At 37.7% G+C, this 16,390-nt stretch overlaps 1 protein-coding gene and 1 long non-coding RNA gene across 3 annotated transcripts in view; one reads left to right on the top strand and one right to left on the bottom strand.

The window, feature by feature from the left end:
* The window catches only part of LOC108365493 (homeobox protein 13), a 68,841-nt gene extending 53,876 nt beyond the window's left edge, over positions 1–14,965 (bottom strand). The window contains exons 1-2 of one of the 2 annotated variants that reach the window (XM_017619529.1): positions 14,920–14,965; positions 14,381–14,815 (exon numbers count right to left, since the gene is read on the bottom strand). In XM_017619529.1, the coding sequence (XP_017475018.1) occupies positions 14,381–14,685 (305 nt within the window). In that variant the 5' untranslated portion in view covers positions 14,686–14,815; positions 14,920–14,965. The other variant, XM_017619530.1, reaches the window with a different exon arrangement.
* On the top strand, positions 14,732–16,390 carry LOC108365494 (uncharacterized). The gene is made up of 2 exons (XR_001847938.1): positions 14,732–14,782; positions 14,886–16,390. It is a non-coding gene; the product is annotated as an uncharacterized LOC108365494 (long non-coding RNA).

Raw genomic sequence — 16,390 nt, 5'->3', positions numbered from 1 at the left:
TGTGAAGTTGTTAATATCTGTCCCGTTTTGGTTATTTTTTAATATTTACTGTAGTTTTTAATTGACATAGGCCAGCTACACCTGTCGAGGTTGAGGTAGAGAGTAGCAGAAGTGGCAGCCGNTAAATAATTTCAAACTATAAAATAAGAATAGAATTTACTGCCAAAAGCTTCTAGAAACACACACATAAATAAAATTTTAAATTTCAGAAACTAAGAAGATTTAGTTTTAATAAAAAGTATTGCGCAAGGAAATTAAAAAAAACAATTTGTTTGATGTTAAGCAAAAAAAAGTATGTGTTACAAAACGACAACAACAAAGCCCGTGCCACACTACTCCACATCGCGTGCCAATAAATAAAAAACATGACAAAATTTACAAATAAAAATAGGTGCGCGACAACAAATAGAACGACCAACGCAGCGAAGCAGCAGCGCGCAAGTGCTGTGTGGAGTTCGGCCAGAAGGCCAAAACGTCGCATAAAGGTGCAGCGGCCGAAGCTTTGCAAACGAGTGGCGCAAAAAAAACGACGTTGCAGCGACGGCAAACAAACAAACAGTCAGCCAGCCAGGCAGTCAATCAGTCGTGGCGAGGGCCAAGTTAAAAGGTAAAAACGTCTAAAAAGGAACTCAGCAAAGATGCATACAAGTACATAGGATGGATGGAAAACACGAACCAATAAAGCCTAAAAGGTGCTTTGGCGGCAAGCGACTAGCAGCAGTTGGTACGTTATACTACTATCGCCACCAACCAGCGTTTTGTTTTGTTTGTTACTTCTGAGCACATTTCATTTGATTTTTTCTTCAGTTTTCTTCTTTCCAGATCCGCATTGGCAAGTTGAATGCATGCAACCACCATCAGCGCGCGCGCAAGCAACATGCGAATCGCGGCGACGCGCTTGGAAGTTAGGTTGCTGCATATTGCTTGGGCTTGGCGTGGCGTGGCTTGTGTGGCACGCGTGTTGTTGCCGCACTCGCAAGCGTGCAACTACTGACTGACTGCCTACAGTGGCAAGCGAGCAAGGAACGAGCTTGTTGCAGCTACTGCTGCGGCACTCGAAAGTGTTGTTGCCAGCGTTGTTGTGGCTTTAATAATTTTTATTGTTGTTGGCAGTTACAGCATTAGTTGGCGTGCAAAGCCGTAACTATTTTGCAGTAAAAAGTGCACAAATGCAATATTAAAAATAAAAGTGAAGGAACGAAAAAAAAAATATTACAGCGTTGGCAATGGCAACCAAATGCGCGCGGCGCGGCGAGTCGTGGCCAGCAGCAGCAATAGTCATGCAATAAGGCAGTGCGGCACGAAACTGCCACTAACAGCAAGTAGACGTAGAGCAGCAGATAGCAGTTCCATTTCATTTCATTTTCGCAAAAATGGATGTAAAGAAAAAAGTGGCAAAAAGCTTGAATTTTTTGTAGCAAAAGAAGCAATCGCACTGCCATGGAATGCCAACACAAAAAAATATAAAGTTGGAAAAATCGTGAAGACGACACTTGCAACATTGCAACATTGGCGCGACGGCCACCAACATCAGCCTGTCCAAACTAGTCGCCGCTCCGCTTCCGCGCGCACGTCTCGCAACTTTTGTACGCCGCTTGGCTACTACGTTTGTTACTATTTATTGTAATACTCGCATTTTTAGTGCCAAATCTTTTGCAGACGAATACAAAATGTAGTAGAGTTGACATTATGTAACACTAACTTTCCACAACGAAAAACTTGTTGTCATTGTTGTTGTTGCTGCTCTTGGCAACCACTGTCTGCGGCCAATGCAGATCCACTTGAATAGGCGAGGACGATGACAACAACGGAGGCAGCGGAGGTGGCAAGCAACAAGGAGCAAGTGAATTGCAAAAAAGTGCCAAACGGAAGTTGACTAGTCGGGCAGAGTTGAAGTGGGCGATGGGCGAAGAGTGGTGGAAGACTGGCGCTTTCAAAAAGTTATGTCAAGCAGATGCGCTACGATGAAGCGACGTGTCATGATTAACGGCCAGTGCCACGCCTAAAGTTAACTACTGCTATTACTTGTTCAGCTAAAGTGTCCTAATCAGCAATACGCCTCTACACAGTTCAATATCTGTTATATCCATCAATCAATTAGTGGTCACTTCGACAGGGTGCTAAGTAGTTAGCGGCGGGGAGGTAAATGCGCACAGCGATGCGCATCCGACACGCGGACCAGGACGCGTTCGTTAGTGCGAAAATTATTTGGAAACTCAAGTCAAAGCGGCATCAGAGGTTAAATTTTCGCTTGTTTTGAGAGAGTAGCGAATTAGGAAACCCACGCAATGGTTGACCATCTCGAACTAAGCTGTGCTAACTGGCAAGCTGCTTCAGTCAGTCAATTGACGCTTGCTACAATCAACCTTCAAACAACTCGTTAATATTTCGGTGAAAACTCATTATCGGCTGAGTTTTCAACTCGAAAAGTTGGCATAGGGATTGCCCTCAAGCTAAAAAAAAAAAAACAAGTTAAAAGGAAACTAAGATGGCCAAGCAGTGTTATAAGATAAGAATTATCTACAATAACGAAAACTTAATTTTTGTTGCACGCTATAACGAACCAGAAGACTAAAGGAACTTCATTAGAATGCACCACGGGAAAAAAGGATACCAAAATGCATCAAGCGATTACTACAACTCAGAGGCTTAGCTTCACTTCGCTTAATCTACTTAAACGTTCTTTGATCAAAATTTCTGACCATCGAGGGTCTCCTTTAGAGAGCAGGCGAATATATCTTGAGTTTAAAAATTCCTAATAAACAACGCATTTAGTATGTAAAAGCTTATTTGATGGTGCCGCTTATAAATGTATCGGTATGCTTTTGGACTCTTGGACTCTAACGATCTTGTTTTTTGGGTGTTGATGCCTCCCCAAAGGGCCAACCCAAAGAGATTTGTCTACATACCAAATTTGACAACGAAGGATGGGTATTTGTTCCAAAATACATCAGTTTTCTTCGTTTGGTATGAAGCCTCATGAATACTGTCATTTGTTTGGGTTAAAAAGGAGTGAGGTAGAGAAGTTTTTATGTTTGCCCCCGTTTAGATTTTCGTCATGCATTTTTCGGGAAACCAGTCTAGATCTCTTTACCTCTTTTATTTGGCTGATTTAAATAAGCAAGGATAACGAATATTAGGGCTTAGATTTTTCAACCCAAGTTTTTCACTCCCCCACTTTCTCTGTCAAAGTCTCACTCAGCAATCCTCCGGCACTTTAAGGGAAACTTTTTTCATACTTCCTTCAATTCGTAGAACTTTTCAAGATGCTGCATATTAAATACCTAGTATAAAAACTGTAAGCAGTAGTAGGTACTCAGTAGAAAAAAGGAGAAGTAACATAGCAGAAATAGTCAAAGTAACCCTACGCCGTGAGGAAAGAAAGGAAAACTTTGAAAAGACTTACGCTGCGTAGAACTAGGAAACAACTCAAAAGCATTGAGTACAGTGTAAAAGTTTTTTAAAGATTTCAAGGCAATGGCTGAGAGCATGTCGCTACATAACGTAGAGGAGATGAACGCAATGGCGGGTAGCTTGTTCAAAAAAGGATGTTGTACAAAAACAAATATTCACAGAACTGTTTGGGGTGAAGCGGCATGCGTGTGGGCGTGCAAAGGAGTGCAACTTGGAAAAGCCAAATAAACGAATGAGTTTGATGTAAAAACCTAGAAGCACCAATAACCTGCACAATAGAAAACACAATACATTTATACATTCACAAATAAAGAGGAAAAACTAAGGCAGACTTTTAAAGATCTGACGCTCAGGGTGTCAGGACTGTGCGAACGCACATGAAATTGAAAGATTGCGAGATTTACAGCCCAATACGCACAGCAAATGACAGCGGAACAAGTTCGAAAGATTTGCAAAATCCACAGCGTGCACAAAAGAAACGTTATAAAAGAAAATTGTGGATGAAGGCGAATGGAAAATGATTTATTTATTGGGTTGCGCTTGAATCGTGTGGAGCCAACGTACTTATGTATGTATATAAAGAATTAGAGGAGTGGAAGCGAGTGTGAGTAGTTGTGGCTGAGTCAAGTGGCGTTAATTTGGAATGCGAACAAAAAAAGCAACGACGATAACTGCGACTAATACAATATTAAAGCAAATACTGGCTGTAAATCCTAACGGAAAAATTCGATATGAGCACATAAAAAAGTTGGAATGAAATGAGAGATAAGAAAAAAATTAAATCAAAAGAAAAGATGGCTAAAAATGAATCAAAACGTAAGGAGGCGAATCAACTTTACCAAGCAAATAATAAAAACTAACAATAAAAAGGCTGGCAAAGGAACGCGCTAAAACGTAACTGAAAAAAGTTGACGGTAAAGGAGATGCGCGCATAACATTTTCTACATACAAACATATCGAGCCCTAACCGCCAAAATAACGTAAGCGACATTTTTTTCAAAATTTTCTTTTTGATGAAGAAATATTCCTAAAGCATCTAGATGCATTTCTGCATCAAAAAGAAAATTTTGAAAAAAATGTCGCTTACGTTATTTTGGCGGTTAGGGCTCGATATGTACATACCTACAAGTAGTGTGGCAGCTACGTATGCGGCAAACGTCAACTCAACATTTGAGGAAGCAGAATTTAATACGACTCAGTCGTGCAGTAAACATATATGTATGTAGTGCAGTGCAGTAGTTAGTTGGTGGTGATGGAAAAAGTGCAAGACTTTTGAAAAATCGCTGCATGAAGCGACAAGACATACTTGCAATGAAGGCGTGCGACGCGCGCGGTGGCACACAGCCACAACGTCAAAGGCGCCGACCAATGCGCGCAGCGGCATAACTGGAGCTAAAGCGGCACGCGAGCACTTGGAAAGTACTTCAAACTATGAGCGCTGAATTTGTTCGTGTAGTTATGTACGAGTGGTGGTACTTTTGCGCTAATGTGTGATGTGCGGCAGGAGTAGTACATAGACAGCCGCCTGCTTACCCATAAACCTAACTAACACACAACTAGGGTAGCTATCTGTATGCTCCAGACAGACAAACCGACATAGACACAGAGAAACAGCAAGCAAGACAAATATAAAGTTCAGTTGAACTTATTGCACTTTAGTTGTTAAGCTCAAGCAAGCAACGCTTTGCAAACCCAGCGCTCAATTTGAGGAAAAACGATGGTAGGCAGCAGGTTCTTCTTCCTGCCCTTTGCTGATTGCGCGCTATATGAAGCGAAAAAAAAACAACGACTGAGCTGACTACAGTTACTGGGGCGCATAGCGCGCGCGCTCTGTGTAAGCGGTGTGTTGCGCCGGAGGCGGTAGGCGCTAATACATAGACATATATACAAATGTGCTTAGTTGTAGTCGTACAAGCATCTCACTGCCTCAACGTAGCGGAATGATGAATGGTTGCTGGCTTGGCCATCCCAGCAATCGCGGTGACTGCCTTATTTTGCTTCAGTTGAGTGCCTGACTAAAGGTTGACGGGCTTTTGTAGGTTTGTACATCAACCATCAACGACCAACGACAGCAACAATAACAGCAGCTTTGTTAGAAACAATTCGCGCCGTTTTGTTGCTGTTTGCTGCTTGTGTGGGGTGCTTGATTAAAGGTTAGTATGTATGTATGTCTAAATGTAGTATTCGCTGTCGTTTTTTCGCCAAGTGGAACGTGATCATATTGCCGTTTTGGCTCCCAAAGCGCTTGCTATATATTTTTGCTGGCTTACCGTATATCTGTTTGCCACTCTACTGATTTCTAATCTTTTTTCTTTCCCCCACACTGACAGGCGCATTGCAACACGCACTTTGGCTGAGGGTCAAGCCAGTTATTTATTGTTTAACTTATTTATGCATAATGGGTATAATCTTGGTGTGTACGTATTTATGTTTCTTTGTGTTATTGTTGCATTGTTTGTAGAATCCATTTCATTTTGCAACTTTGATTGCCTTGTGTTGAGTTAAATTTTGCTTTATGTAGATACTGACTTCAGTTTTAACCGCTACAACTGCAAATTTTTTCTTTTTAATTCATTTTTTTTTTAGCTTAACCCTTGCAAAGCATCACCTATCTCGATTTCACTTAGCACTTAGGTTAACGACAGAGTGGTTGCTAGAAACGATGCTATGCTATAAAGCTATAATAACTTATAAATCATAAGGAGCGATTTCGTATGGTTTGCTCGAAAAGCGTTAATGTGCGAAAATAGAAGCGAGTTTAAGCTATAAAGCATTGAAGCTCTTTTATTAGCATCTTCTAGCGCTGGTTATAGCACATCTTAATGATTTTCGTCCCTTCCAGCAACCACTCTGCCGTCAACCTTAAATCCATACTTACATGCATACACGCCCTTCCTCCAATTGCATTTCAAAACCAACTATCAGCTACCCGTTATCACTACACTTACTCACGCTGAAATACTCCTTCTATCCTCGCCACAAATCCGCACGCGCACACATTCCCACCCTCAAACTTGCACCTCCACTTTGCTTTCTTTTTGCTCGCTTTTACCACTTTATTGCTACATAGTGCACTACCGCTTTTCAATGCTTGCAGCAAAGCAGTTGCAATAGTACTTAGCGCGCTTGTTGTAATACTTGCAGTTGTTACTGTTGTTGCAATCGCTTTGACTTGTGCTTTGTGTGAAATCTCTCCGCTGTTTGTATGCCCTCGCTAACTGTGGGTACACTACTACTATATTTTACTTAGTTATTATGCATTCACAAGTTTGCCTACACACAGTCATACAAACTTTTGTTTGTGTATGTAAATTTGTGTCACGCACACATAAACACACAAGCGCGGATAGTTCACTAAACCATGCATAAACATATCTAACTACTCATGCGGATATGTCTATTTGCTTGGCTTGCTAGGTTTGTTGGTTGACATGAGCTTGGCCTGAATTTATGCTCTTTTAATCGACGATGACGACAGCGCGCCAGCGGAGAAAACGTCTGCTGAGAATGACGACATTGCTTAAACCACAAGCGCTGAAATATTGATAAACGTCTTCTTTACTTGTAGCATTGATAGCCCTGATTTTTGTTGGCTTTTAATTTGTTTGTTTCGTTTACGAAAGAGGTAGTATGTATGCCAGTTTCTCAATAGGAAATTATCAAACAATTTGAGCCGGTGGAGGCATGGTATCTTAGTGTTAGGATAGGGCTATACCCAAGGAAAGACCTTTCAGTTTTGTATACGGAACATGACTCCGACTCCGTGTATCACGTAAGACATGCATAATTTATGAAGATTATGGAGAAAATTTTCTTTCTATATAGTTCCGATTGGGTGTGAGATCCAGTCCAGTCCGCGATTAAGTCAAATGTAGAACCTTCGCTGGCTACCTTATCAGCGGCCTCATTTCCATTTCCATTGAATATGAACACAAACTGAATCTACTTTGAAGTGACTACTACAGACTCTTTCATCAGCTTCGTCTTTGTTATAAAAGACGCCAGAACCATAATGGTAGCCCGGCTGCTCGAGAAATTGGCGAACGCTTTCTTTGAGTACGAGAAGTCCCTTTGGCACCTTTAAACAATTCACAATCAGGTCCACTTTGGCTTCCGTCAAGGCGCAGGCTGGTTGAAGTCTCAAATTGTACAACACAGAAGTCCTTTTACATACATAGGTCATCTGAGCATTGTAAGCTTCAATTTATCGTCTCATACTCATAAATCTTTGAAGGGAAACCTATGTTTTTTTTTAGAAGTATTAGCGTCTAGAAGTAAAGTCATTTGAGGTCTAAATCTTAACAAGTACATAGTCGTTTAGGAATATCAAAGCATCGTTATATTTATCTTTTTCGTCCCACACACATACATTTTTAAAGAAACGGGGTTTCAGAATCCACTACGCCTCCATGTACGCGGACTAGTTAGGGCTAGAACAACTTTTTTCTAGCGTTCGAGAGCTTTTCTGGAACTTCGTCAATACTACTTTAAGGCTTTCGGCACATACATAATTCGTGAAATCATCTTTTAAGAGCGACCTCCGTTGTTAGCACTCAAAATGACTGCGAGCAAAGCGTTTTGCTGTTAACTGGTAGCTTTCGTTTAATAGCGTGTAGTTTTTATTAAGCTATTTATTAGTAAAAATTCACGTCAATATACTTCAATGCATATTGTTTCGTGCAAAATTTGTGGCATTTTGTTTGTTTTCCGCTGTTTGTGCTGCTACCGTAGCTTCGTGCCATTTTGCATTTTTAGCCTATATATTAACTTGTATGCGACTCTCGTTGTTGTAAGCATATTGTTGTGTTTAATAATTTTTTTGTTTGCTTTTTTTATATTACATTACAAGCGCCTTTTGTTCTATGTATTGTATTTAATTTGGTGTTGTTTTTGTACTTATTATGCTTGTTGCGTATGTTGCTATTTTGTTTTGCCTTTTGTCGCTTTGTGCTATCTGCGGTTGCAATTTTTCCTTCAGTTTTTGCGTTTTTTTTTTGTTATTGTAAATTTTTATTTTGCTTTTCGCTTTTGTTTGCATTGCTGTTGCTAGATAATTTTTTCTTGCACTTTTTTGTAGTTATTTTTTTCAATCTCTTCTGCGACCTTTTTGTTTTCATTCCAGCTGCAAGTCAGATACTTTGTTGTTGCAGGCAAAAAAACAAGAGATAAAGCCGTTTTCAATTTTTTATAGCTGCAATTTTTTCTGCTTCATTTTAAATGCTTGCACACACAAGCACACATGCATATGTAAATGCATTATATAGGCACCGTATATGTGTGTAAGGCTGTGTGTTGTTGCAATTACTAAATCTCTTGGCTACTTTTTTCTGTGGCAGTGGCAAGTGCAGATTTTTATGCGGTTTCAAAGTTTTTGTTCTATTTTCGGCTGCTATTGCGCTTCTTGTTGTTGCTTTGCTTTTGTTGTTGCTGTTGTTTAGCGCTCATCTTGAGCCTGGCTTTGCCCACAGCGACTTTGGACATCGTGCCGCTTGAATTTAGGTTTGGGTTTTCCGTTTTCGTTGTTTATGCTGTTTACACTTATTTCTCCACATTTACAAGGTGTTGTTGTTCTTGTTATTATTTTTAATCTGTATGTAAATATCTTTGTTGTATGCTTTTTATTTTATGTTTTCAACATTTTGCGGTTTACCTTTTGCTTTCATATTTACTTTGATTATTTTACTTCTGTTGCTTTGCTCTCTGCTTCGAGCTTGCGAATTTGATTTGTTATTGGCGTACCTTGGCGTGCTTTGCTGGTTTGCATGTACATATTTATGAACATAGTACGTATGTTCGTAAGTAGGTGAGTCTTTTAAATGCAAATTTACGACAGTATTTTTCTGACTCTTCTGGCTTGTGCCAGTTGTTGCTTTCTGTTTTGATTTCAACAAACTTGGCTGGCTATCTATTGTTGGCGATTGTTGTAATCATTACGTTATTAAATAGTTTATTGTTGTTTTTGTTTTCATGCCAACTGTGCGCTTTTTAACATATTTTCTTAAGCCTCTTTCTGTTTTTGTTATTGTATTCTGTTGTTTGTATACAAACGAAAGTGTGTTTCGTTGTTGCTGTCACGCATTTTGAGTTGGCAAGTGCGGTTAACTATAAGGCGAGGTAAGTTGTGCAGTGAGTGGGGGTATGTACTGGTATGCATGTGTGAGTGCGTTTAATTTCAAGTTGATTGCGTGTCCGGAAATGTTAAAGCTTTTATTTTTTAAGAATTATTTAAATCGCAAAAGTTATCGCTTAAAGCCGCAAGGTTTGTGTCCTCAAACGTGAAAATTTAGGTCTTAAAAAGCGGCAGTAAAATTTTTTTTTCCAATTGTTGTACTAAATTTGTTAAAATTACAGTGGTTTAGTTTGGATACAGAGTGAAATTTTTATGTTTACGTTTATGTGTTAAACTATTTTACAAGAAATACTTTAATAAAATGCATAAAATTGTTGTCATCAGATTTTTGATTAAAAATTTGTTTAAGTTGGAACTTCTGGCACACAATTTTTATCGCCATATATTTGAATATAATTTGTAAGTTTTATGGAATTTATCATCACATTTTTATTTAATTTTTAAAAGAAGACATTTTTGTCGTGATTTAGATGATTTTGGTCTCACATTTTTGTAAAAACGAATTGTTATTGAAATTTTTATTACATACAATTCATGAAATCACTGTTTTAAGTTAACTTACTTTTTGAAGTAATTTGTAATAAATAAAATTTTTGAACACATTTTTTACAATTTTTTTTTAAGTGACAAATTTTTTGAAGTAAAATTTCTTAAAAGAAGATATATTTATTATATAACAAAGTTTTTGTTACCTCATTTTTCAGTACTTTTTTTTCAAAAAAGTGAAATAAAGCAAGGAATCGCATAAGTGAATGAAATTAATTCGTTGTTACACTAAAATCGTAAAGATAGATTTTCGTGAGCGAGCGGAGAGAAATAATTTCAACGGGCCCATGGAAGCTATATCCCTGGAAGTCGTAACAGTAAACCAAAACTTATATATAAACTTAGCTCCCAGATCCTCCACCTGTAGCCCTGTGCAATCGTTTTATATGGTGTATGGATATAAGGCTAATAAAGTGTGACTAACCAATTACTGTATCCCCACCAGAAGGTATATTTCAAACCGACCTGCATTAATTTAGAATTTTTAGTTTTTAGTCATTTTTTTACGTCAGAAAATTATGACGATTTTAAAAAACATATTCAGCATTACATGAGTTTCATTTTCCCCGAACCGGTTCACTTTTCACTTTTGGTTTCCATGGATTTACTATGGGCGGATGAAAAATTTTCGGGTGAATTTTTTCCGACGAAACTCTGTATAAGGCAGATTTTTTTTTTAATTTTCAATTCGCTTCTATAATATTTAACGTAATCACTCAATTTCTATATGAAAATAATTCCGCGAAGACTCGAGTATTTCTAGAAATTCACATTTGTTATCATTTCACCGCCGCTGCTTTGGTCTTATTTTTATTTATGTGCATATTTTTCTGTGACCCACTCAATGGGCGAATGCAATTTACAGTTCATTTGAATATACTATATACATACATATGTACACCCATATGCGCATTGAACATACAAAAAAATTTATAATACAAAAATTTAAAGTATTAAGTAAATTTGTTTGTATGTAAGACAATAAATTTCAAATTTTCCGGGTAGCAAAATGAGGAATTCCCACTAAAATTACAAATTGTGTTATAAATAAATGCACAAATAGCCAAGACAAATTTATATTCATACGAGTACTGTATGCTCGTTTGTATTTTTCATATGTACGATGCAGGCATATGTATGCGCGCGTGAGCATCTAACTAAATGTTTTTGAATAATTCTTAGAATATGAACAGCAGCAAATGATGTTATAAATTTAATAAATGGCAAAGAAAATAGCAAAAAAAAAACATTTTGAAAATGTGTAAATAAATTAGATTGGAAAATAAATTGAGTACAAAAACTGCACAAGTAATTAACGAAACCAAGCAGATAAGGAATGCATATGTAAGTATGGATGTAAGTATGTATGGACGAGCACACATAAGTACATACATATGTTTGTATGTACATATGTATTTATAGTGTCGTTTATTTATGCAAAAGTTGAATAGCAAAACGGCATGGCGACAGGGTCTAAGTCACTGTAAAAAGTTTTAAGCGCAAAGCGATTATATATTTGTATTATTTATAACAAACAATCGTATCTTTATACAAATCGCAAATCAATGCCTTGTCGCGTCAGCTAGCCATTGTATCTACATAATTGTCGCATAGCTGAACAGCTTAAATGGTTAAAGAGAAGCAACAGAAAAACAAAAGAAAAAGCAAAATGAAGGTGCAGCGCAAATGGCGAAAAATTAAGACTGGATGACATAAAATGTAAAAAAAAAAGTTGCACAAAAACCGACCCGCTAAGGAGACCAAATTTCACGCACATTAAGGCAGTTGCATAGATACGCTTTGCACAATCGTAGCTAAAATGAAAAAAATTAAAAAAAAATTTACAATTCAGCTAAGAAACTGTTAAACCAGCAAGACAAACAAAAACGAACAAAAAATCGAAGAAGGCACGAAAATTTTCAGGCGCACGGAAGAATTCGAAAAAAGGAAATTGAAAAAAAGGGAAAAGGAAACTCGAAAAGAGGACAAAATCATACAAATCAACCAAATGAGAGCGTCCCGAAAAACTTTCATATGCTACGACTGTACAATTAATTTTAGCAGAATGAAACGATTCACTCGATTCAATTCAAACACCATACATACATATGTATGGACATATTTATGGAAAAATGTACTTGCAACCGTGTTAGTTGGTACACTCGCACGCACGTATCGGCAACCGTTGATATTTTCTCATTTTGTATTTTATTATTATTTAGTTGACTTGTGCGCGCGAGTTGTTAATTGTCGCACGGCGTAAACTGCAACAACAACAACAAAAGCATAACATTGCACAGCAGCCAGTGAGCGCGCACACACAAATGGGGAAAAACGTACAACGCGGCAACTCAGCGCGCGCTGGCAAGGTAGACCAAGCAGGCGCTCGAGCTCGGCTAAGCGGACTCAGCAGAGTTGATATTCTGTTCAGCAAGGCAGATAGACAGACAACGGGCGATTCATTCAGCCAAACAGCCAGTTAGGCAGTCAGCGCGGCGTATATCCGCATTTACAATTCATTTATATGTTTGCCCGCTTGTATCTGCTATGTTGTTTGCTGCTGTAATTTTCGTTTTCGTTTTTCCAATTGTGTGATTGTGCACACTTTCGTATGCTGATAAATACAACGATGAATAAGTCATCAGCGTTGTGTGACGTGGGGTGTGCTGGCTGGCGTTCGTGCAGAAGGAGGAGGCGCGCGTCAGCTCTTGGGGTGTTAAATAGAGACGAGGTAGTTTTATTGGGAAAAATGCGTATTCATGTCCGTGGCCCATTGGGCTATGCGTGCCTTCGAGAAAATAAACGCCCGTAATTCGATAGAGAAAAAGAGCTTTTACAAGTACAAAGCGGCGGCGGACAGTAGCGCACAGTAGAGATAATTGTTTTTCATAATAAAAATTGGCAAAAATATGGATTATGTTGTAGTAAAGAATGGGGAGGCGGGTTTAAGGAGGAAGTGCAAGTAATTTCGAGGTTGAAAAATTACTTGCCTCAATCGTTGCTGGAAGTGGGTATTTAAAAATGAGAGAAGCACCAAATTTTTTTAGTCTTTTGCATTTCATTGGGTGTTCTATTGGAGGAAGTGTTAATGCTTGTGTTTTGTTATTAAATAATTTGGTATTTGAACTTAAGTGTTTTAATAAAAATACAAATGACTCGAAATGGATTTCGTTGCAACCTAGAGGGTTCAGACAAAGAGCCCAGTTTTTCCAAGACTTGTTTCAATAGGTATTTACATAAAAATTACTTTTACAAAGGTATGTCATTTGGGAAATTCTAAATCATTTTTAGTTAAGTAATTTGATTTGCAAGGATGAATATCATGTTCTTTTGACAAAATGTCACCAGAGGCATTCTCGATTACTGCGAACCGTGTGAAACAAACTGATAGGGCTTATTTCCGGATTCCAAAATTATTCCGGGAGTGGAGTAAACTCCATCGATGCAGCAAGCATCCAAGCTGGTTTAGCCGTTACGAGTGTGATAAGCCGCACATAAGAGAGTTGACCAGCTTGTTATGAGCCAAGCATAAGAGCGTTTTGTAAGGCGTTAAGCATAGGAGCATTAACCCTTTCGTGATGTGCCAGGTACTAATTTTTGTATAAGATGCAAAACTATTATATTTAATCCATAAGGATATGCTTTTAAAAACAGTATAAGTTTACAAAATATTTTTACTTAGTGTAGGTAACAGCTGGTTCAATAGCCAATTCAATCCGACGGCCATATTTCACTCCCTTTTCCACTTCAAACTCAACAATATGACATGCCTGATCTCTATTTGCAGAATTTTAACATGAAGTTTGGCTCGTTCTTTGGTCCACAAATAAAAAGCGATAATTTTAATTGTCGTAAACTATATGTGGCTGATATTTCGACGGTCACCAACTACGATATTTTGTTTTATTTTTCACTTTGTTAATTTTATCGAATTTCACTTAATTTTATTTATTTCGTTGTTAAAATTTTAATATGAATATTTCATTCAGTAAATTCGATTTCATATCTATTTTTCATTTATGTACCTATCTTCTCTTCATTTTGGTACCTATTTGCTTCTATTTCATAGTTTATAAAATTATGATTGGTCATCTTACATTTTTCAACTTCTAAATCACTTGATTCATTCACTTAATCACTTTTTGCTTTGTAGTAAAGCTACTCGTAGCAGTTGCCACCACTTAACAAACTTTTCCATCGTTAAGTCATCCCTCTCATAAACTTGAAATCCTATATACAAACTAAATAATCTACATACCTATACATACATATTTGTGTATGAGTACTCACCTCGGTAAATTCGCTAGATAGCGTGACTGTTTCTCCCGTCGCAGCTCATCGGTTAGCCGGCAATAGGTGTTATTAATGCAAACACTGCGACGCAGATTCATCTCCGAATCCTTGATGCGCTCCAACTTGTGTGCACACAATTGCAATATGCGTTTACGTTCTTCACGTTGACGCAACTTTGGCGATATCATTGGTACACGCGAACGATGATGATGATAGCCGATGGGCGGTGAGGAACGTGGCGGGCCAAACATATCGGAATCGTCTTCGCAACCATTCACTGTTGTTGTTGTGGGCAAGGTCATTTTGTTTGTTTTTTGGTTTTTGTAATTGTTGCTGATGTTACTTTTACAGCGTTGCGTTGCGTTGCAATACCTTTTCGCTTTGATTGCTTGCGGGTAGGTTAACGTACTACAACAAGTGTTGTTGTCTCACCTTCGTCGNGTTACTTTTACAGCGTTGCGTTGCGTTGCAATACCTTTTCGCTTTGATTGTTTGCGGGTAGGTTAACGTACCTACAACAAGTGTTGTTGTCTCACCTTCGTCTGTTTTTTATTGCTCTGTTGTTTTAGCGTTTTTATTGCGTCCACACTTCTTTACCTGCTTTGACTTTTAATTGAATTTCTCGCAGAAAATATTCCGCTTTGCTGCTACTAATGTCTGCTGCTTCTGTTGGTGCTCGCTTGCAGTGGCCGTTAAGTTTGTCGAGTCTGCAGTGGCGACTTTATTGTTGCGAAACTTGGCGTGTGGTAATTTGCCGCTATAGTGAGTTCACCCTATCGAGTGGTCTTAAAACTTTTTTTAGGTAATTTTTGGCCAGTGCTAGTTTGATGTGTGTGTGTACATAATAGGAGCACGAGCACTTCTCAACTGACTTTTGTAAGAATCCGACAAGTTTTGCAGCAATTTCTATGCTACTTTTTCGTTTTTTGAACTTGTATCAGTTTTGAAAACTTTTATTTTACAAAATATCTTAACTTCTTACACTTTTAAGCGGTTATTGTTGCCGCTGCTGCTGCCTTTTTGTGTGTTCCTTTTTAATTTTTTAATTTTATTAAACTTAAGAGCAGCACAACAATTTTGTTCAGAGCTATTTAAGAGCACTCACTGCAAAACTTGTTCCACCACCTTGTCTGTCTGGCTGTGCGCGCGTATGTGTGGCTGCTGCTGTAACTTTTTTGTTATTTTTTCTTTGCTGCTTTGAAATTTCCACTACAGTTGAAATATGTTGTTAGTTGGCTGACGCCGCCGCCACTGTTGCTTCTTCTTCTACTCTTGTTTGTTGCAAGGCAAACCACAATTTATTTCCACTTAATTATTTTGTGTATGGTTTCTTTGCTTTTTGTGTGTTGACTGTCTTTTATTGCTGTTGCTACTCCTTCTGCTGTCGTTGTTCATTGCTGTGTTTTGATTTTCTTTGCCTTTATTATCCTCTGCATAAACTTTTGACTCTGAATTTATGCGAACTTTGGTTTAATCCACTTAAAAATTTTTCAGTTGTCACTTTCACACATTTCGCACTTCGATTGCAATAAAATTCTTTGTAAATGCTTTGTTGTAAGTTGCTTCAAAATTTATTTTTTAATGAAATTTACACATGTGTTTCATAAAACAAATTGCTGTTTATTGCACCTTGTTAAAAATGTTTTATAATTGCTAATTTTTTAATAATTCGTCCTTTCTTTAGAATTGTGTTTTATTAATTTGCTTTCATAAAATCATTTAAGTCGTTGAAAATTTCAAAATAATCCACGGCCTTTTGAATTTTCACGCCTTTATTATTTTATGTCTTGCAAATGTTTGATTTATTTAAAATTTAATTGATTTGTTAATATGAAAAAATTTTTATTGTAAATTGAATCTCTTTTAATTGCTGTTAATATGTGCCCATTCATTTCACACAAACAATTGCACCGAATTTCTAAACATAGTCACACGAAATAATTAAAAAGTTCTGCACAAATCACTAAAGCGTATCAGCTACCAATTTCTCATGCGATTTTTATTTGT

The sequence above is a fragment of the Rhagoletis zephyria genome, unplaced genomic scaffold (assembly GCF_001687245.7).
Source record: "Rhagoletis zephyria isolate East Lansing unplaced genomic scaffold, Rhagoletis_zephyria_1.1 Rzeph_scaffold_01891, whole genome shotgun sequence".
In the NCBI taxonomy this organism is placed as follows: Eukaryota; Metazoa; Arthropoda; class Insecta; order Diptera; family Tephritidae; genus Rhagoletis; species Rhagoletis zephyria.
Note: the sequence above shows the minus strand (reverse complement) of the source record. Positions and strands in the feature narration are given on the sequence as shown.